The following is a 21,244-nucleotide window of genomic DNA, read 5'->3' as shown; positions in this document are numbered from 1 at the left end:
AAAACCCCCAGAGGAGTCTTGATTCAGAGATACCTCCACCTTTTGAACAGCGACATCATCATCCTTGCCTGACCCTTGTCCTCCCATTGCAGTAACAGAGCACAGCGGAATAAAAAGATAAAATTGGGTAGGCCGAAAAAACGAACAGTAGAGGCTTGAAGGAAAAAAAAAAACCTAAAACCCAAATTCTAGGTTTAAAGGTTTGAATACTCTCAATCACAAGAACACAGACAAATAAATCCCGATTACTGGATAGAAGAAAATTTAAGAGAAATTAAATTGAGAGAATTGAGAGCAATGAGAGAACAAAGAGACAAAGTCCAATACGGATCTTTGCTCTGATACCAACTTGAGAATAAGAATGTATTTGAGAGAATGATGAGATAATTTTATTCTTCTCACAAGGAGGTATTTATATACTAGGGTTACATATACTAACTAGGTAAGTGCTAATTACAATTAAAGGGATAATTACATTCCTAATTGCATACAATAAGTACATTCCTAATAGAATAAGAATATTCTAAATAGGATACATTGACTCACGCTAACAAGTTGATCTTCCAATTCAAAAGCCAACCGATTTGTTGCTAAACGATCAAAACAAGGCTCCACTTCCAACAACCGCTGAAGCCACCATTGACTACATCTCTTCTGAGAATCTCAAACCAATTTCAGATGCGAATTCCAAGATTTAAAGCTTGATTGAAAGAGTGGACTCAAAGGATTGGAAAAGGTCGGTGAGTCATGAAATTGAAGGGGAGAGTGAACAATAATCAATGCGAGAGAGTGAGAGATTGAACATAAAAAAGAGCAGTGTCATTCACTGAAGCAAAAGAAATGATTGAGAGAGAATGATGAGACTGAAGTAAAGAACGACTAAGTATGAGATTTCAGGGTTGCATAAGACTTACTTCCATAGTCTGTTGATTTTTGGCATCGCTATGTTAGAAGGTGTGGGGTAGTTTTAGGGACTGCATAGTCTCGTTTAATAGAATCCTTACTGATGCCAAACATGAGATAACTCATCTAATATTAGATAAGGATGTCCAGTCTCATCCTATCCTACGTAAACAAACACACTCTTAGAGCATCTCCAATGATATATGTAAATCCTATGTGATCTAATTGACAGAAGCTCTTTTTTAATAGAAGGTAAAGCTGACATGTAAAAGGCGTATGAGTCTTCATCTGCCAAATTTGGTAGAGGCTCAAAACTGTCAAAATCTTTTATTTACATCAAGTTGGGACTATATAATTTAAACAATTCATTACATTCAAAAAGCTAACAACAAATAAGATTAAAAATATATTATAGTTTACATTTGTCAAAAAGGTACACCTGAGATATCTCTTTCTCTATTCTTTCTGTGAGAACCCTACTGGTGGCTTCGACCTTCTCTACCTTTCTCTGTTCTCGTCTGGTGGCTCCCATACCTCGCTAGGCCTTTGGCCTCATCGGAGTGCAATGAGTGCAGCCGGATGAGGAGTTTTTCAAGGGAGCTCAGTGGCTCCTGCCAGAAGGCTTTTGGGCATGGATAGAAGGGGTGGCCAAACCGAGGGCGTCTGGCCATGCAGGTGGTGGTAAGTGGCACGGTGGTGCAATTCGCTCAAGGCGACCCCATAGAGAGGTGCAGTTGGCCAGTCAAGTGATCCGGTTTCTTCTTCCTCTGGTTTCGAGTATTTGAGGGTGTTGCCTAGGCTGCTGGTTGAGCTGCGTTTTGTGGAGTGGATACGAGGTGGATTCGACGGTGGTGGGGACTTCACAGCCTTGCTGGGCTTCGGGTTGATGCCACAGTGGGTGTGTGGTGTGGATGCTTCGACGATGGGGTTTGTCATGAACCTGTGTTGGGTCTGGGCTTGAGCTAGGCTTGCTCTTTTGTGTTGGGCCTTAGGCTGGATATATTTTTGGGCTTTAGGGTTTTTTATTTTATTTTTATTTTTTTAAGGAATTAGTTCTTTCCAATAACTCTCTAATTTTGTTTAGGGAAGGTAGTAGGCTCAAGCCCAATATATGTGTGTTTTAGTTTACCAGCTATGGGTTCTGTTTACACCAAGTTAATGAGTTTTCTAAAGTGCCACAATTTACTGCATTGACAAAGGAAGATTCAATGTAGTTTTCTTCGTATACGTTGAATTGTCATAGTTGTGTAAGCTTTGGAATAACTGAGCAACAATGTACTAGTGGATGGTACCCGTTTTCCTTTACCTGCTTGACCACTAATGTAGGGTACAAACATATGAAGATTATTTGTAAGTGTCGTTCTGGTTTTATGATTAAATGAAATCTCTATTACTCTGTCAAAAAAAAAAATTTAAAAGATAAGAAATATTAATATAATAATATAGTTTTCGATACATCGGTTGTAACAAAAATTTTGACAAAATTTCAAATTGCTACCACATCAACAATATATCAATATAACAATATTTGAGTTTAACATATCCACTAGAGATGCTATTAGATCCCTGTATATGAAATTCCCTCACCCGAGCAACCCACCAACCTGCATCAATCTCGAAAAGAGGGAGTAGTCTTATTCTTCAGCAACAACTCCTTTGTGTCCCTCACTGTTACATTCGTCACCACTACCTCTGCCTAGACATTCACCAATTAGTTGATATAGACCCACCACCATGTCCAAGTACCACCAAACAACAAGAAGCCTACCACCCAAAGAATCAGACACCACAAAACAAAAATGGACTAGATAGAGTACCACCACAAAAACTTGAACCTCGAGGTCTCCACCATTGGCGAAGCATCCGTGACTTCCACCGCGTCGTTATCACAACTTAATGGTCTTCTCAAATCATGACATCAGGTCTGAAAAATTGAAGGCCCAAATGCAACCTCAATGCGTGCAATCAACTATCAACCTGTAGCTGTAGATGTCCTTCATGAGACCGCTGCTTAGACCATCTTGTCGTTGGATCGATGATCCAAACAAACATGAAACAAGAAAGGCTCCGCCGTTAGAGACAGAGAACCCATCTAGAGCCTAAACAACCTAATAAAGCAAGGTTTTGTCAGATGTGCGTTGTAAACAAGTTTGATGAGAACGTACAACCCTAATAACATCGCAAATTTGAGGACAAACTATGGAAGACCCACAAGGTACTGGATATAGACCTCAATCGAAGTCAAATTGCCTATTGCATGTTTGGAGGAAGAAATATTTAGCTACAAGTTTAGTGAAGGCGTCAATTTTATGAAACCTAATAAGAACACAATTAAATTAAATAAAACAAAAATAATACAAGATGCAATGAGAAAAAAAAAATCTAATAAGAACACGTACAATTGAATGAAAGAACAGATCTAGTGCATCGCAACCGGTGTAGAAGGAGGCAAGATGATGCTATGGCGACTATTCCTTTTCAAGCAAAGATATGGAAGTGGCGGCAGTAGGTTTCTAAAGATGGAGACGTTTTTCTCTTGGTGGCTGCTAGCAATTTTTCTAGGGTTTTTTTAATTTCAATTGTGGGCTCCCAACTTATTCACTTAGAGACTTTTGTTATCTGAGCTTACGTGTCTTATTTGCTGAGCCTATGTGCCTCTATTTTCTAGGGTCTTTTGTACCTCTTGTATTATGGTGAATCTCTTAGGTCATCTAATACAAACTTTACTTTTCGACCAGAAAAGAAAAATGCATCCAATGAAGCAAAGGACGTGTAATCCGTGCTATGTAAGCACATCACCAGCTCAGAGCCTCAGATAATATGTAGTTTCATTACTATTTTTGTTTGAAAAAATAAGGCATTTCCAATTTTTCTTTTCCACTTTCAAATAAAAATTGACCCTAACAAAATTACCGAAATTATCCTCTCTATTTTGCGCCTCCTTTTCTCATCCCCACCTCACTGGCTCGTCTCATTCAATTTTCTAGGCAGCAGTAGCAGCGCGGGTTAGAAACTTGAAACAAAAAACTTACTGATTCCCTAACAGGTATTCTTTATGATTCTGTTCTGATTTTTCTTTATTCTTGTGGTTTGTTTTCAGTTCATGCATTGCTTCATGCTTCATTGGCTTAGTTTTCTGCTGTCAATCAAAGTGAAATTGAAGCTCATAGATTATCAAAATGCATTTGAACTGTATTCAAGTCTCCATATTGAAGTGTTTTTCTGACTATTAAGATTAACGAGATGATAAAGAAAGAACCTTTACGATGAATATGGCTATTCTTGTTTACTGATTATAGCGATAAAGATGGAACCTTTTCGAAGCTCAAGCATTGCATTTTATTTGGACTTAATTGGGTTTCAGTTTATATGAGAACTGAACCAATAGGCATGCCAAATAATAGAAAAGTAAGGTCCTTTAGGAACCACAAAACATGCAGAGTTTCTGTATTCAAATAAGCTTAAAAACATGTGAAAGGGGAAAATTTGAACTGTATGCTTGATAGTATTGTAGCTTGATATATACCAACTAGTTTTTGGACTCATCCTGCTCGAATATTCATACCCAATAATACTTAAACCTCTTTGCTCTTTGCCTCAGCGACCAGAAGAAATAAGAAGATGAGCAATCCAGCTCATGCTCTTCATGAAGAAGAAGATGACCAAGGCGAGGTTTTTCTCGATGAAGCAGACATTGTCGGTGAAATTGCAGTCGACGAAGAAGGTCCTCTCTCTCTCTCTCTCTCTCTCTCTCTCTCTCTCTCTCTCTCTCTCTCTCTCTCTCTCTCTCTCTCTTCTGTGTGTATATAACTATATATTAATAATTATTATTCATAGAATGTAAGATATGTATTCCAACTTATTGGTCAACTATTGTTGGTTGCAGATCTTCCTGATGCAGACGATGAAGTTGGTATTTTGCTAAACTAGATCCCACAATCTAATAATTTGTTACTTAAGATATTTATTCTTTGTTTCCCTTGTGAATGACTTTGACTGATTGTTGTGATTATTGATGTTTTATGGTGGTTTCAGATGAGCTTGATGATTCCATACACATATTTACTGGTCATAGCGGTAAGAGTTCATTTCATATATTTTTGATGAATTTCATCTGTTTGCTGCATTACATTGTGTGCACTCACACATTGAAGTTCTAATACTCAATAGCGACTTCACTAAAACTAAATCAAATGTGAATTATATTCGAGAGAATGTGATTTCCCAAGGTGAAATTCTGATGGTGATTATTTTATACCTAATTCATGTGAATGTTATACTGATGTGTTCCATTGCTCTTTAAGTGTTGCAAGTATAGATAATGAAGGGAACAAACCACTCTACTGGAAATGCCTTAACGACCTCTAAACAAGCTTCTATAGACATCCTACAATCTCTGATTGTATCCTAAGGGTCTGTTTGGAAGTGCTGATGCGTAGAAGTATAGTGTTTCCCCTTTAGCATAGACTGCCTGACTTAAGAATTATCCAAATCAAATTAGTGTCCACAAACGATGGAAAGAAACTAACATTAGGCTCAGTCCTTGAGCTATTTCCAACTTAATATTTTTACCCTCCATGGCGTTGTCTTGTCAATTTTAATAACAGCTATGGTCCTTTGGAATAAAGATTTCCCTTACATTTGTTTGATTTTATTTTGTGCTTGTGGCATAACTGTAGTTACTGGAGGGGTACAGCATTAGCATAAATATTCACTGATTTTGTAGTATTCCATATGTATAAAATTAGAGGAATTTCGATAATTTCATTAAGTTAATGGTTAGAGGCATCATTGATTCCACATACAAGAGCAACACTTCTGTTGTTCTGTAGTGCCGCTGATTTTGAAATGATATCTCAATGCAGCTTCATTTCCCCCTTTGACAGTTAATTTCTTTTTTTAGGTTAGAGTGTAACAAGTATTTTATCTGTCCTATGCACATGATTGGTTTACTGAGTTACATTTTGGAAATGGAAACAGAGTGATATGTCTTGGATTACTTAAAATTTAGGTTTTAAAGTGTCTTCCTTTTTCTGGACAGACGAACTATATGCCGTTATATGCAGCCCGACAGATACTACTTTGGTTGCAACAGGGGGTAAAGATGACAGAGGGTTTCTTTGGAAGATTGGACACGGAGATTGGGCTTTTGAGCTTCAAGGTAGGTCAATGAGAGAACAGATACAAAGTTTACGTACTTAATTCTCCATGGTTTATTGGCTTTGCTTCTGTGCTTTGAACACAATACTTTTGTGCTTTAGTTTCAGTAGTAAACTCTGCACTGTTAGATCTTATCTTCATTTTTCTTCAGTTTAACTGGTTCTAAGCTGGTCTGCAGGTCATAAGGATTCTGTTTCTAGCTTAGCATTTAGTACTGATGGACAGTTGCTAGCATCTGGAAGCTTGGATGGAATCATCCAAATTTGGGATATAGCATCAGGAAATCTAAAATCTACTTTAGAAGGTCCTGGTGGGGGAATTGAGGTAAAACCTTTCATAAAGTTTTTATGTCTTACTGCTATTATACTGCAATTTATGAAAAGTTTAATACTGAGTATATGTTGTAGTGGATCAAGTGGCATCCTAGAGGTCATGTGGTTTTGGCTGGTTCAGAAGACTCTGCAGTTTGGATGTGGAATGCTGACAATGGTTCCTATCTTAATTTATTTTCTGGTCATGGTGGTAGGGTGAGTTGTGGTGACTTTACCCCTGATGGTAAGCAACTACTTTTCAACTTGATGCTTTCCCTCTTCTTTTTACAAACTGTTATTGTGCATCCATTTTTTACAAACTTATTTGAAAAACTATTACTCTTTCTTTCTCACAATCATTTAAATATAAATATTTTTTTGTTTCTGTTGCTGATGTTAAGGAAAAACAATCTGCACTGGTTCTGCTGATACAACTTTGAGAATATGGAATCCAAAAAGTGGCGAGAGCATTCATGTGGTACAAGGTACGTGCTCAATATTTCATATAATTTTCTATATTGTTCATCCTTAAAGTTACCAAGTTATGCAGATAATCCAAATCATGAATTACTATAATTTTCTATATTGTTCATCCTTAAGTAGTCAATTTTGGAGCCAAAAGTTATGCAGATACTCCAAATCATGAATTACTTTTCTCTGATATGTGTGGCAATTTTCTTTAGTTTGGAAAGCTTTTGTAAACAAGTGATGGTGTACTTGTTTGTCTTTCGTTTGGCTATATTTAACACGTCTTGTCCTCTAGGTCACCCATACCATACTACAGGATTGACATGTTTGACAATAAGTTCTGATTCAACTTTAGCTGTTACTGGTTCTGAAGATGGTTCTGTCTATATTGTAAACATAACAACTGGAAAGGTATGATTTATTTTCCATTCAGTATATCTGGAACCCTTAATTAGTTGTTATTTCCCCCTTTTTTTTTTAGAATTAGCAGGCCTTTAATATAATCTTTGTTTTTGTTTTTGTTTTTAGGTTGTTAGTTCCCTGGTTTCACATTTAGATTCAGTTGAATGTATCTGGCTTACACCAAGGTACAGTCATCTGTTGCTCCCTCTCTCTCTCTCTCTCTCTCTCTCTCTCTCTCTCTCTCTCACTGAGAGAGAGAGAGAGAGAGAGACTGAACTATCAAAACTACGTGGACATTTTACTTTATCTACAATTGTTTGTTGGCTTTGTCAACCACAACTAGGAGGGCATGATTTCAACAACCAATGCATGACCCTCCGGTTTCAATTACACCGGATAGCAAGTTTGAAAGATAATAATGATAATGTTTGACCTAAGTTCTCTCTGATTCTATCTGCAACTTTTTCACTCTATTAACAAATTATTGGTCATCTGTCAAACAAATGCACTTAATCCCTTTTGATGGTTTGACCATGACTATTCGATCTCAAGATGTAACTGGAATTGGTGATTCATGCTATGGTTGTGTTTGTGCACAGACGGAAGTGTATTCATGGGTTAATTATATAATATCTGAAGAGCATGATTAAGTTTGATGAAATATATAAATAAAATTATGAGATAATGCAAGAGGGATTTTGGCAAAGATATTAAGAGCAACAATTTGGAATTATAGTTTCCCATCTTCCTCCTATATGAGAAATCCTGTTTGAGGTAATTACATGTGGTTTCTAAATCTAGGCAATGTGATTCTTAATTCTTGCAATGTGACTCTTAATTTGTGTAGTATTCTGCTAGAATGCTATTATTATCATGCCTTAAATTGTGTGTGGCAGCTCTCCTTGGGCTGCAACTGGAGGTATGGATAAGAAGCTTATAATTTGGGACTTGCAGCATTCATTGCCCCGTTGTACCTGCGAACATGAGGTCTGTTTGAGTTTTATCCTGCAGAAGATAGATATATTCCTCGTTTTACGAATTTTAGTAGATGATTCATTGGGTCACCATACTAATGGATATAAATCTCTGTAATGGTCTGATGAAGAATTCTTACCTATGGACAGGATGGAGTGACATGTTTGACATGGCTGGGCACATCCAGGTATCTAGCAACAGGCTGTATGGATGGGAAGGTTCGGTTATGGGATAGTCTCTCTGGTGATTGCGTAAGAACCTTGAATGGGCACAATGAGCCCATTCAGTCTCTCTCTGTATCTGCCAACCAAGAGTTCCTTGTTTCAGTATCTACTGATGGAACTGCCCGAGTTTTTGAGTTACATGAGTAAGCATAAATAGCATTCATACATTTGTAACAAGAATGGTCTTAGGGCTATATACTCGTACTAATTGCATGTGAGCAATTTGGGATCGAACAGAATACATATGTTTTAACAAACAGCATTTGCAATATGAAATTGTTGTTTTCTTTGTCGAGATTATTTTTCTTGTGGAGCAGAGTAAGTTAGCCAGTTGTACAATCTTTGTCCTATTTTTTTGTTGATAAATTTGTTTAGGCACATGATTGAAAGAAACACTATCATCATGAAGAGTGCAGGCGATCTGTAGAAACTATCAGATAGAGGGAACTAGGCAACTGGCTATTCTGTAAATCTCAAACCAAGACTGCAGGCATCACAGTTATTTTTACTATGGCAGACAAAAAAAAAAATCAATAATACATGTGCGCTTACCCTAGGTTTCAAATTCCAGATTTATGGATTTATAGACAATGTTTGTATCCGGATTTATCCCAAGATGTCCTTGTGTCTATTGCCAATCTGATGGTTTTATTGGATGACTTCATTGCTTTTGGCCTAGTTTGTAAAGCATGGAGATTGGCCGCGGCCAAGGAAAACTTTACTGGTGGCTGGATTGACACATCAAGTTCCATTGTTGCTTTTATATCCCAGAGACAACAATATTGCAGCCAATAGCATCGGTGAGTTTTACAACCTGAGGAAACGTAAGATTCGCTCGCTTAGTCTAGCAGAAGCTAAAAGAAGCGACGTGCATTCTTCTTCTCTAGGATGGCTAATTACTGTATCTGAAGATTTTTGAAGTTAGTCTGTTGCATCCTTTACATCATCATCCCATAGTTAAGCTGCCAAATTTCATGATGTATAAACATTATGGAGACAAGGACTATCTCATTATAGAAAACCGTGTCACTTTGAACAAGTTTGCCTTATCATCGAGCCCTTCTTCGACATCGGATTATGTAGTCAAGGCTGTTTACAATTGGGACAGATTGACATTTTGTAGACCGGTAGATGAATGGACCATGGTAGAAGAAACAAATGAGAATTATACGTTCTACTGTGATATAGCTTATTATAAGGGAGTAAGGGACATGCAATTCTACATTGTGGATAACTGCGGACGTGTCTTGGTTTGTCACATTGAAGACACTGAACAAGCAAGGATAAGGGTGATTATTGGTCAATCGGTTCCTTTGAAACTTGGACGTCATGTTGGGATTACTTTCTGGTGGAATCGAGAGGGGGTCTTATTGGCAGTTCAACATGTTTACACATTCAAGGACAGCTTCCAGGCTATTGAGTTTAGGGTTTTTGAGGTTCCATTTAGTAATGGAAATTGGTCGGACTCGGAGGTAACAAACTTGGGGAGCAGAATATTGTTCTTAGGTCCAAGTTCTTCATTCTCTATTGAAGCCTCCACCGACTCTAGTTGCGAGAAGAATTGCATAATACTACACAAACAATACTATTCAATCTTTCCGCAGAAAAATTGTTAGGGACTTTGGTATTTTTACTATGGCAGACAAAATAATCAGTACATACATGGGCGAATACTCAATTTATCAAAGTCCACATTTATGAATTCAACCTAGTTTTTAAATGTGAAAGTTGGATCCATCTCCTTTCTTCTTTTTCTACTCTATGGAGAATGTTTGTATCTCAATCTGCAATTCCAATTATTGATGATAGGAGACATTAGTACACAAGGATTGTTTTTTAAATTGCTTACTCGCTTGTTTCTTAAAGAGAATATATGTTAGTGTTGTTCTAATCTTGTTTCAATCTTGTATAGACTTGTTGTGTGCAAGAACTTTTCAATTTCAAAAGAAAAAAGAAATACAACTTACAAGAAGGATCGTAATCACTCAAATCAATGTAATAGCTATCTCAGACCAAATTCTTTGATCTCTTTTTCTTCTTCATGATTCCACTTCAATTTTCTTCTAGAGTGGAATTACTATATGCCTGGCTCTTGCAGGCCTAGTTAGAAACAATCTCCCACCTGAAAATGATCTCTTCATTGCAACATGCCTCAGAGTCTCTTTTCTGCGGCCATGAGTTCCAACTCCTCCAGCTACTGATTGTTTTGAAGGACCAGCAATCTCATCTGACTCTAACTGTGAGCACCCTTGCACATGTTCTTCATCTTCTTCATCATTCATGCGGAGAATATCGGCAACTAAAATGAGATTATTCTGACATAAATAGTCCATGGAGACTGACCTTCTGACTGTTTGATCAAATGTATCATCACTTTCAATCTCTATTATGGTATCCCTCTCTTCTGAATTACCCAAATCACTAAAAGCGCGTACTGGTGTCTTTGGAATGACATCTCCATGCAATATCTCCACATTTCGAGGATGACCTGTCTCTGAAACTTGTGCCCCCATGATTACATTTTCATCTTCATTGCTACTACTTGGAGGAGTTTCAGTCACAACAGGAGGCAATTGATGTGTTGGAGCATTCGTCGAAACCACGCTAGCACGACATAGAGGGCAATTCGAGTGAGACTTGAGCCATGTATCAATACATGGAAGATGAAAAGCATGGTTGCACTTGGGCAACAGCCTCAGGCTCTCATCTTCTTCAAACTCACTCAGACAGACAGCGCAATCCGTCCCTTCAACAAAGTGATCTCCATTCTTGTACTTATAAACTCCCAATGACTTTATCACACCTTCATCCAAACCGACAGTCACAACATACCACGGTTCATGGATAGAAGGATTTTGGGTACCATCCAGCTCCTCATTCTGGCCATAGTCTTCTCTGCTTGTTGATCTTCTTCGGTCCTCGTTACTGCAGTACTTGGACATTATGGAGTAGTAGCTCACAAGAAGAAAGGCACTCACCAAAATGCCAATGATTGCAATAACAAGAGGAGAGAAATTTGGAGATGAAGATGAATTGTCCTGAGGAAACTCAAAGGAAGGAGGGGGTGGTATTACGATGTAGCACCATTGTGGACAGTACAAACTACAAAAGCCTTGAGAACAGTCTCTGCTGTTCATATATGGTATCCAAGTTTTTGAACTACTACTACTGCCTATAGACCCCATCACTAATCTGAAATCATATACACAGCTTTTCTTACCTTGCTCACATTCGTAATATCATCCTTTATTTCTTCCCTCTAATCCACTTTCCAAATAGCAAAATGCAACTGCGGACACTAGAGGAATCTAATAAGCAAACTCAGAGGCCCCCAGAAATAAGGTAATGAGTTTGATATTAGAAAACAAACAATAGTTTACCTGAATACACTCTAAGACTCTGAGTATTGTAGATTCTCTGGGGTTGTAAAAGCATGAACAGCAAGTAGAAGCAGAACAATTGCCGCAATATAAATTCTTTCAAAAAGACAAAATGGGTTGAGAGGCCAAAGAAGCTTAGATGGAAAGCAAAACAAAGGTTTCAAGATGTGTGTTTCTTTTTCTTTCTTTACTTGCTCATTTTTTTTTTTTTCCTTCTTTAAGTCTATCTTTTTCTGGAGATAATGTTTTGTTGACTAACTTGGTGATGTTGGTTGGGAATTCATTAAAGTTATGGATGCTTTTAATATTGTACAATACACTTGCAGTTGCAAGTGAGCAAATTGCATGGTGCTAGACCCGTTTACATTAAATTGGTTAAAGATACCTTGAACAAATCTAAAAGGAGGAGCTGTCAAGATAGGTGTACCAAACTCACAAGTCCATTTTTACAAGGGATCTGAAGAATTATTCTTCTAAATCAGTCTGCATCAACAAGCTAATATTTCCCAAGTCTTGCGCGGAAGCTTGTAATAAGGGCAAGGTTAAAAGGGCAACCCTACTCGCCATAGTTATGTAGCAAATCACATGATATAAAGCGATCACGGCCTCCATGTTAGGCCAGAACATGTGTAATAGTCATCTTGGGGTCAATGTATATGCTTTATACCACAAAGCAAACCTCAGGAAACATGGCATTCCCCTTTTTTATTTTACTTATATATAAAGAAAAGAAAGGGAGAGAATATATGTTAGGACTTGGGAACAAACAATATGGCATTATTAAAAGGAAAATGCAATGCACCGTTTTGTCACCCAAATGCACAAAAGTGAGAATGTGGGTCTCAAAACCCAGGATTTGGATTCCTTTTGAGATGAGCATATATTCTCCAAGAGTGTAGGGCCAGTAATCTCTTCCCAACAACATAAAAGCTGAAGCACTACATCTTGAAAAAGGATTGTAATTTAACAATATCTCATTCTCTTGATAAGGAATCCCAGTCCCATTATGAGAACAAAGAATGATTTTCCAATTCCTGGAAAACCCACCAGAATGTTTCTGCAACCAATACCTTTAGACTATTGGTCAAGTAAAGGTGAAGTTACAGACTAAAGGATATGCCATTGAAGTAAAAGGTCGCTTCAGAAAACTAAGAACCAAGAGTTATATCAAACACACTTCTCCCCAACTCTGGACCACCTTTTGTTTTCCTCTTAAAGATCATTAGTCTTAAAGTGAAGGAGTCAAAAACCAAAATCACTAAAGAAAGTACTTCAGACAATCAAGAAGCTCTCTTCTCTCACAACTACAATGAAGTAAGAGCTAAGAAAATGTGTGTCTACCATACAACTCCCTTTAAACTTTGGACCATCGTTTCATTCCTTTTGATTTTTCCAGCTCAAAGTCACAAGCCACTTCCAGATCCTTCTTAGCCTGCAAAATGATTCTAACGTGATACTTGGTTTTTACTTTACATTACAATATTCAACTTTTGTCATTTGATCTCTGTCATTTCCTCATGCAATTTTCCCACCATTTCCTAGCAATGAAGATACACATACAATATTACAATACATTTAGACTATTGGTCAAGTAAAGGTGTAGTCCAAAATTAAAAGGTGGCTTCAGATATTTAAGAAGCTTTCTTCTGGAGACAAGTCTTAAGAACTAAGAGTTCTCCGTATCAAGCAATTCCTTAAACTTTGGACCACTTTTTGTTTTTGTTTTTTTTTTTTTTAAAAAAAACTGAAAATTGTCCAAGTGAAGATGGAGTGGAAAACTAGCATATATGGAGAAGAGAACACCAACTTAATGTCATTGTGCATCTGTTTATGTAGCAGATACATGTGTTGCAAGTGCATGTGTATATAGCTTGCTATAACTGGGGAGTCATAATTCATTAGGAAAGAAAGAGAGATAGATAGAAAACAAAAAAACCGCAGTCATCTGATATCTCACCTCCAAGAAAATGCAAATGGCACAAGCATTGTATATATAAAAACAAAAACAAAAAACATGGTGTTTTTCCCTTCTTTCAGTTTAGACCCCTGAATCCCTGGCTTTTTTAAGAGAGAATCACGTCACAGTTTACAAGCCATCAGTTCCTTTCACCTTTTCCCAAGTATGAAACAGGAAACATTGGTTCTTGATCCTAACACCACTTGATAATTTCATGAACAAAAGAAGAAACACCTAAGTTACTCACACCAAGAGACAGAACAGGAATATAGCAGTTGCAACCATACAGTTACTGACAGTGGCTTGCTGATACATGCAAGTCACTGTGGTTCAGCAAAACCTGCTATATACTAGTGTACTACAAGCCTACAAGTTCCTCCATTATCATCTTCTAAGTGAATAAATTAACATAATTAACTTATTCAGGATACAATATTTGAAGAAATGAGTTATTATGCAATAACAAGTAAATACAATCCAATGGGGAGAGAAGATGAAGAAACAAAATGAGGATAAGACTGGCAGAATGTTCTTTAACATTAATCTATCAGTAATTGAGCTTTCCAGGCTTTAAAAGTTTTTGCCTTAGAGGAAGTTCCCCAAATCAATTGGTTTACTGTACTCACCTTTTTGTAACATGGACATTTTTACTCAGATATATAAAATTTCTCCATCTTCTAGTAGACACTGCAAAACAAATTAACATCCAGGATCAATTGCAAAAGAGGTGTGAACAACTACCTTTAAGCAGATGATCAAGTTTCTTATGTATACAATAAGCAATCATAAATACATGGTTGGAAGTTTCCTTAGCCAAGTACTTTATGATTACCAGCAGGAAGCGTGAAAAATATTAGCAGGAGAACTAATATGCTTAATACAGAACTGCTTTCATTTTCGTAGTTCCTACTATAAAATTCAGGGGAAGAGGGAAGCAGAGGATAAAGAATGCAGAACATATTTTGATCAAAAGCATAATACTTACCCGTAATGCTATAAAAGAAGTTCCCATGACTAAGAAAATCCATAAATCTGTATATCTTACACAACCCAGTAGCATCTATGTCAAGATTTTTAGCAAGACAGGAAACAACTATTGTAGCAGAATAGCAAAAAAAACTAAACAAGATGCTAAATGCAAGATGTACAAACAATAGAACACATTCCGTCTCTACATGGGTGGCTGAGGTCAAAATTTCTGCTTCGCCCAAAGATTCCACTGATACTCGTAAAGATATGGATCAAGATGATCAAAGAATGTGTACGTGGACTTATGATTCTTCAGGCTGACTCTCCAATTTCTCTTCCTCCTCCTTTCCATTTTGGTTGGAGTCAACGTTTTCCTCTTGGCTTGTAGATTCACCTACATTTTTCTCACTAAATTTCAGATTCACTGGCCGCCCCATCAATTCCTGCCAAAACAGAAGTGTTATGTGTGACTTGGAAAATGAAATTTAGAGTTAAGAATTCCATGGTTAACTAGAATGTTAACAAATCATAAGCTTTGAACTTTCAACGAAAGTATATGAAGAAAGAGATGTCTTTCTCCATCATACTTGATATATAAAAGTATTTTATTCATTGCACTGGGTTATTATAAACTTAGATTGTTACTTGTTTCAAATACATATGATCTACATCTTGTACTTATGTCAAAATCAGTCCCTTCACTGAAACCCTCACACTGTTAACGCATTTCTTCTCGATTCAAAATGATATGCTAGTAACGAAATGCAGTATCATATGTAGTATCAATACAACTTTGGAGTTCATATTCATCATGTACGACAATGATGTAGTTCTTCAATAGTTTTGGGTTAAGGTGTGAGTATGTGTTCATACTCTCTCTCTCACTCTCTCACTCTTCCTCTAAAATAAACTCATCCTGTCTTTTTCTGGTTCTTCCAACAAATGCAGACTTGTGGCAAAATCTAAATCCCTTTTCTTATACACCATTTAGGTGTGGACAAATGCTGCAACCTAATTCAATATCCACCTAGGACTTTGCAGTTTCATTCATGCATGGAACACTGCTGGATGCATATATAGAATGAAAAAGTTGGGAACCTGATGCCAATGATGAAATCCCCTTCAACTGTATCTAGAAAATATCAAAATCCCCACTCCTTGAACAGTGTAAAATTGCTTAAAAAGTGATAAAAATCTCTCCTAGGATAACTGCATAATCCAGAGGCAGTATGTGTACAGTAAAAATGTCTAGGATACAGCTGATCATAGAAAACTAGTTTATATCACTTTAGATATCAAGAGAACAAAAATCCATTTGACCTGATGATTTCAATAAGTAATCAAGCATTTTCCAAACTTGAGCAGAGTAATAGAACAAAATAAAGAGAAAGACTCATGAAGTTGAGTTTTCTTACGTGCCCATTCAAAGCAGAAATTGCCTCCTCTGCCTCCTCCTTTGTAGCAAAAGAAACAAATCCATATCCACCAGACTTCCCTGAAGGCCCATCAAAGACGACACGGGCTGAAACTGGAGTTTTAAAATTTAAAGAGACAAAGTCTCTGAGATGGCTTGATCTTGCTTTCCATGCCAAATTGGAAACATAAAGTTTATAGCGAGTCTCTTGAACTTGAGGGGTCGAAGGACGTGGAGATGGTTTCTTAAATTGCTTTGCAAACTCTACCTTGATAGTTCTACCTGATAGCTCCTGAATCAAATAACTTTGAAGTGAAAATGTGTATCCTAAACACAACAAAAGCTATAATAGGAAACAAACCAATGAATGCAAATAGCTATAGCCAACACACAACAAAAGCGATAATATCGTGGTAAGAACCTATTTCAAATCTGCAAGAAAGCAAGAAAAAATAAAAGTTGGTGGAAATTCCCAACACAACCAGCCTCCCTACGACAGTAGAATAGGAATTAACTTATTTCAATCTTAATGATCATTTCCCTCTCTACACGACCAGATATCTGCAAATATCTTCTGAAGATACTTCAATACAAGCTTATTCATTAGAAAACTGACGTTCATAACAAACAATAAACTTCTTTGATTTGACCAGGGAATATAAACTTGCAGTTATTGCAAACCACTTCAACCTCATGAATAGATAATTACCATTCTACTTTTTGCACCTTAATAAAGAACATGATATCTCTTTTTTTTTTTTTTTTTATATATATCACCAATCTCATATACTCACATCCTATGTATCTTTCATACTGCTACTGAAGACAACACATAAAACGTTCGAAAACCGCAAAGTGAACAAACTTCTCAAACCCCATTTGAATAGAGAAGTCCCAATACCAAAATAGCCTTACCTGAGAGTCAAATTTATCAATGACAGCCTGAGCTTCTTCCCCAGAAGCCATTGTGACAAATGCAAAGCCTCTGTTCCTCCCATCTTGTTGCTTTATAATCTAAACAATCCAACACACAAACTCAATATCCAAACTCAGACGAACACCCAAAAAAGAAAATGACAAACCCAAAAGAGAACACTAACCTCAACGTCTTTAACATCCCCACATTCTCCAAACAGGTTCTTGATATCGACCACAGTGAGGGACCAAGGCAAGTTCACCACGTACAGCTTTCTCTTGAGGTTTTGCTGGTTTTCGGTTTTCTCTTCCACTGAGTCTTGTCCCAACTGTTCTTCCCCGGCTGTAATCTCCTGCACCGCGGAGCACAGAAGCTCGAAAGAGAGGTTTCTTGTGGGGATAAGTGGGGGAGGAGAGAACAGGAAGTTGTGAGAAATGGGAGGGACGATATTGGGAATACGAAGGTTTAAGGGTTTAGGAAAGGAGAGGGGTTTAGAGGAACAAGGAGAGTAGAGTGAGGGGAGAGACAGCGCAGCTTCAAATGCCGCCATTGTTTTCCGATGTTCAGTCTGAGTGGATAAGAGGGGTGGTCCGGGTGGATAATTTATATATTTGGTTTTTTTTTTTTTTTTCACTTCAAATTTTTTATTTGAAATTTTTTTAAAGCCACTGATAATTAAGGTAATCAACGTTTCGAAACTATCACATCAGTACATAAATTTTTAAACCCGACCCAGTTTTCATACATGCCGTTAACTTCTCCATTACAAGTATGCCACGTGGCATATTAATAAGGGAAATCCGTCTCTTCAAGTTTGATGATAAAAAATAATAATAAACTGGTATTTTACACTAGCAATTGCTATGGACACCCAAGACTTCTCTCTACACGCAGTTCTCTCTCTCTCTCTCTCTAACCCTTAAAGCACTCAAGCAGACCTCTAGTTTTGCCAACACCGGAGCTCGCATACCAGATCTTTTGGATGACAACGACCGTGACTGTCCAATAGGCACAGGTTCACTATATAAATAGACGGCAAGGCCTCTTCATTCTCACCACAAACAAACAAACTCAATTATCTGAATTCCCTCTATCTCTCTCGATCTCGCGTTTCTAGGATTTAGAAGAAGATCCATCGATGGCCCGTACGAAGCAGATTGCTCGGAAGTCCACCGACTGCAAGGCTCCAAGGAAACAACTGGTGACGAAGGCTGCCCGGAAGTCGGCTCCAACCACCGGAGGAGTGAAGAAGCCACACAGGTACCGCCCTGGGACGGTGGCTCTCTGTGAAATCCGAAAGTACTAGAAGAGCACAGAGCTACTGACAAGGAAGCTCTCTCTCGACAGCAGTTAGCTCTGGCGGTCCAAGTGAGCTCCAGAGAAAGGTATATGGTTACAGGTAGGGGTTGGTTACGGAGGGAGGGAGGGAGAGAGAGGGAGATACGAAAATCCTAAATTACCTTATGTATTTTTAGACAATCAAATTAATATAACATTCAAATAAATTCTTTTTTTATTTATTTAGAATTTCCTTATATACCTTTATAATTATATAATTTACCTAAACATAATTAATTTCTATACATGTCCATCATTTAATACAAAAGTAAATTCAAAACAATCTGATTTGGAATTTCCTTAAACTAAATTTATTGAATATTTTGGTATAGTTATTACTAATTAAGATCCAAGATCAACTCCTTTTAATTAGATTTAATCGATATGTATGTATATATATATATATATTATTTATTTGAGAATCAAAGTCTTTTCTAGAACTATCTATATAGCAAAACAAATAAAAATAAAATAAAAACTATGATCTAACAGAAAATCTTTATAATTGTCTACTTGGTCGGTCCCTCTAAGAATCATTTTCTGGTTTTGTTAATGAAAGTCAATGAAAGTACACGTAGGCAGCTCCCTTATAAAATTATTCGTGGTTGAATTGATAGAGATAAAAAAATTAACAAATTGTTGAAAATACAAAAATATAATTGTTCAAGGATGCTTTGGTACAATTAAGGAGATGTACTTAGCTTCTTAAGTAGGGGAAATGCTCATTTACCCAATTTTAGCTTAAAATTTGCCCACTTGCTCCACTAACTGTTTTTTAACCCCATTTACCCAAAACACTCTAAGGGATTATTTCCCCTTTACCCAATTAATTCTTTTTTTATTCTTTTTATTTATTTCTGAGACTTTTTTGCCCTCTCCTTCTTTCTCACTTAGAGGGGGAAGTCATCCTCCACCTTGCCGGACTTCGGTGACTAGTGGGCGGCTGCAGACTCCGGTGACCGGAATCCGGTGATTGGTGACCGGATTCCGGCGTCTGAATTTATTGCCCCCTAATAATACCCAGTAACCATATTATTGCCCCCCAGTAATTATATTATTGCCTCCCAAATTCATATTATTTCCGTCCAGTGAATTGTATAAACTCCTAAAACCAAAATAAATACACTATAGGTCACAATTGATCATATTATTGCCCCCCAGTAATATCTAGTAACCATATTATTGCCCCCCAGTAATCATATTATTGCCTCCCAAATTCATATTATTTCCGTCCAGTGAATTGTATAAACTCCCAAAACCAAAATGAATACATTATAGGTCACAATTGATCATATTATTGCCCCCCAGTAATCATATTATTGCCTCCCAATACTCATATTATTGCCCCAATAATCATATTATTACCCTCCAATAATCATATTATTGCCCTCAAGTGAACCAAAATGAATACACTACAGACACAATTGATCAATTTATATGTTCAATTGTAAACGTTCACTTTTTTTTTCTTTTTTTTCCTTCCCCATTCTCGGAGCTCTTCCCATCGAGATCAGGAAAAAAAAAAAAAAAAAAAAACCAGCGAAATCAGAAAAAAAAAAAAAAAAAAAACCAACAAAATCAGAAAAAAAAAAAAAAAACAAAAGAATTTTTCTCCGGCCACCCAAAGTTCCCCTGTGGACACCCATGCTTCTCTAGCCCGATTCCGACCGGACCGCCTTCATCTTCTCTAGGTCCTCTTCTCTAGTCGCTCACCTGCAGGCCATCTCCGCCTTCGTCTTCCCCATGTCCTCTTCTCCAGTCGCTCACCTGCAGCCCATCTCCGACCGGTCTCAGTTTGGTGAGGTTCCGGCACCGCAGCGGGATGGGAGCTTTAGATCGGTGATCCATGATTGAGGATGGTCGGCACCAAATCAGTGATCGGCACCAGAACGGTGTTCGGTGATTGGCAGAGGTCGACGAAGGCTTGGGATGTGCTAGTCGGCGCCGGGATCGAGGTCGACGAAGAAGGTGTTGAAGGCGTGGTCGCCACTGCCGGCTGCGGAGAGAGAGAGAGAGAGAGAGAGAGAGAGAGGATTGAGATCTGTGAGTTTTAGTTTGATTAATAGGGGTAAAATTGTCAGTAGATGTTGAATTGGGTAAATGAGGTTAGAAAACTCTTAGTGGAGTAAGTGGGCAATTTTTAAGTTGAAATTGGGTAAGTGGTCACAGCCCCTTTTAAGTATTCAAAAAAGTGAATTGAAGGTTTAATGAGTAGGAGAGGTTCATATATCAAATTTTTGAAGGTCCAACTAGAACCATCCACCTTTGTATTATATCAAAAATCAAATGATACCTGGCCACAAAAATTCATGTTCACTAGTGAGGCAGTGACTAAATGAACATCTTTGATGGAAAAGACACAAAAATACATTTTCTGATTGTTTTCCTAGCGCCCCCAAACATTAATTTTCTAAACTATTGAAATTTTTTATTTTCCTATACTCATAAAAACAATAAAGGAGCTTATTTCTTGGAAACCAGACCCAAGTGTAATAAATTCTACTCTTGGAAATTGGAATCCCAAAATAATGGAATGCTAGACTACTTCTTAAGAAGTATGTTTGCATTCATACGTTTTTAGAGTTATTTTAGGGTCGAACATTCCTTTCTATCCCAATTGAGGAGAGCTAATGTTTTTCAATGCAAGTTTAGAAAGGTTTTAATCCGTTTTATGTATAAAGAATGAACTGTTTCTTAAAATTGGTTTGTGGACTTTTCTTAAATGAAGTTTTTATTTTTTATTTCATGCTGATTAAATTATACATGTTATAAAGCTCATGCATACATGAAACCCCAGCAAATTTTTGTGAGTCATATTTGTATAAAC

The 21,244-nt window shown here is 37.3% G+C and overlaps 2 protein-coding genes across 9 annotated transcripts; one reads left to right on the top strand and one right to left on the bottom strand.

Moving 5' to 3' along the window:
- The first annotated feature begins 3,793 nt into the window (after positions 1 to 3,793).
- On the top strand, positions 3,794 to 8,743 carry LOC112179144 (angio-associated migratory cell protein). The gene is made up of 12 exons (XM_024317479.2): positions 3,794 to 3,949; positions 4,505 to 4,627; positions 4,790 to 4,816; positions 4,939 to 4,980; positions 5,945 to 6,064; positions 6,242 to 6,387; positions 6,471 to 6,618; positions 6,776 to 6,859; positions 7,138 to 7,253; positions 7,371 to 7,429; positions 8,141 to 8,231; positions 8,369 to 8,743. Exons 2-12 carry the CDS (start codon positions 4,525 to 4,527, stop codon positions 8,588 to 8,590), a joined length of 1,158 nt encoding a protein of 385 aa, XP_024173247.1. The 5' UTR covers positions 3,794 to 3,949; positions 4,505 to 4,524; the 3' UTR covers positions 8,591 to 8,743.
- A 1,620-nt stretch (positions 8,744 to 10,363) lies between these two features.
- On the bottom strand, positions 10,364 to 17,668 carry LOC112180639 (RING-H2 finger protein ATL52). 8 transcript variants are annotated; one of them, XR_005803174.1, is made up of 6 exons: positions 17,264 to 17,668; positions 17,079 to 17,177; positions 16,165 to 16,455; positions 15,046 to 15,192; positions 14,407 to 14,467; positions 12,022 to 13,361 (listed from the first exon to the last, which is right to left on the bottom strand). XR_005803174.1 is itself a non-coding variant. In XM_040510582.1 (5 exons), exons 1-4 carry the CDS (start codon positions 17,627 to 17,629, stop codon positions 15,052 to 15,054), a joined length of 897 nt encoding a protein of 298 aa, XP_040366516.1. In that variant the 5' UTR covers positions 17,630 to 17,668; the 3' UTR covers positions 14,154 to 14,467; positions 15,046 to 15,051. The 8 variants fall into 8 exon arrangements, 5 of the variants coding, with proteins under 5 accessions (XP_040366517.1, XP_040366515.1, XP_040366514.1 ...); XR_005803173.1 differs by having other exon boundaries at positions 12,022 to 13,255; XR_002928385.2 differs by lacking the exon at positions 12,022 to 13,361 and having other exon boundaries at positions 14,154 to 14,467; positions 14,766 to 15,192.
- Positions 17,669 to 21,244: the final 3,576 nt, after the last annotated feature.

This window comes from Rosa chinensis, chromosome 7 (assembly GCF_002994745.2).
Source record: "Rosa chinensis cultivar Old Blush chromosome 7, RchiOBHm-V2, whole genome shotgun sequence".
Taxonomy (NCBI): domain Eukaryota; kingdom Viridiplantae; phylum Streptophyta; class Magnoliopsida; order Rosales; family Rosaceae; genus Rosa; species Rosa chinensis.
The sequence above is the reverse complement of the archived record's forward strand: the minus strand, read 5'-3'. Positions and strand labels throughout refer to the sequence as shown.

Coding starts and splice junctions, on each gene's coding strand:
- LOC112180639 (XM_040510580.1), bottom strand. CDS start 11,628: ATGGGGTCTATAGGCAGTAGTAGTAGTTCAAAAACTTGGATACCATAT.
- LOC112179144 (XM_024317479.2), top strand. CDS start 4,525: ATGAGCAATCCAGCTCATGCTCTTCATGAAGAAGAAGATGACCAAGGC. Junction 7,254..7,370: donor TAAACATAACAACTGGAAAG/GTATGATTTATT, acceptor TTTTGTTTTTAG/GTTGTTAGTTCCCTGGTTTC. Junction 7,430..8,140: donor TGTATCTGGCTTACACCAAG/GTACAGTCATCT, acceptor TGTGTGTGGCAG/CTCTCCTTGGGCTGCAACTG.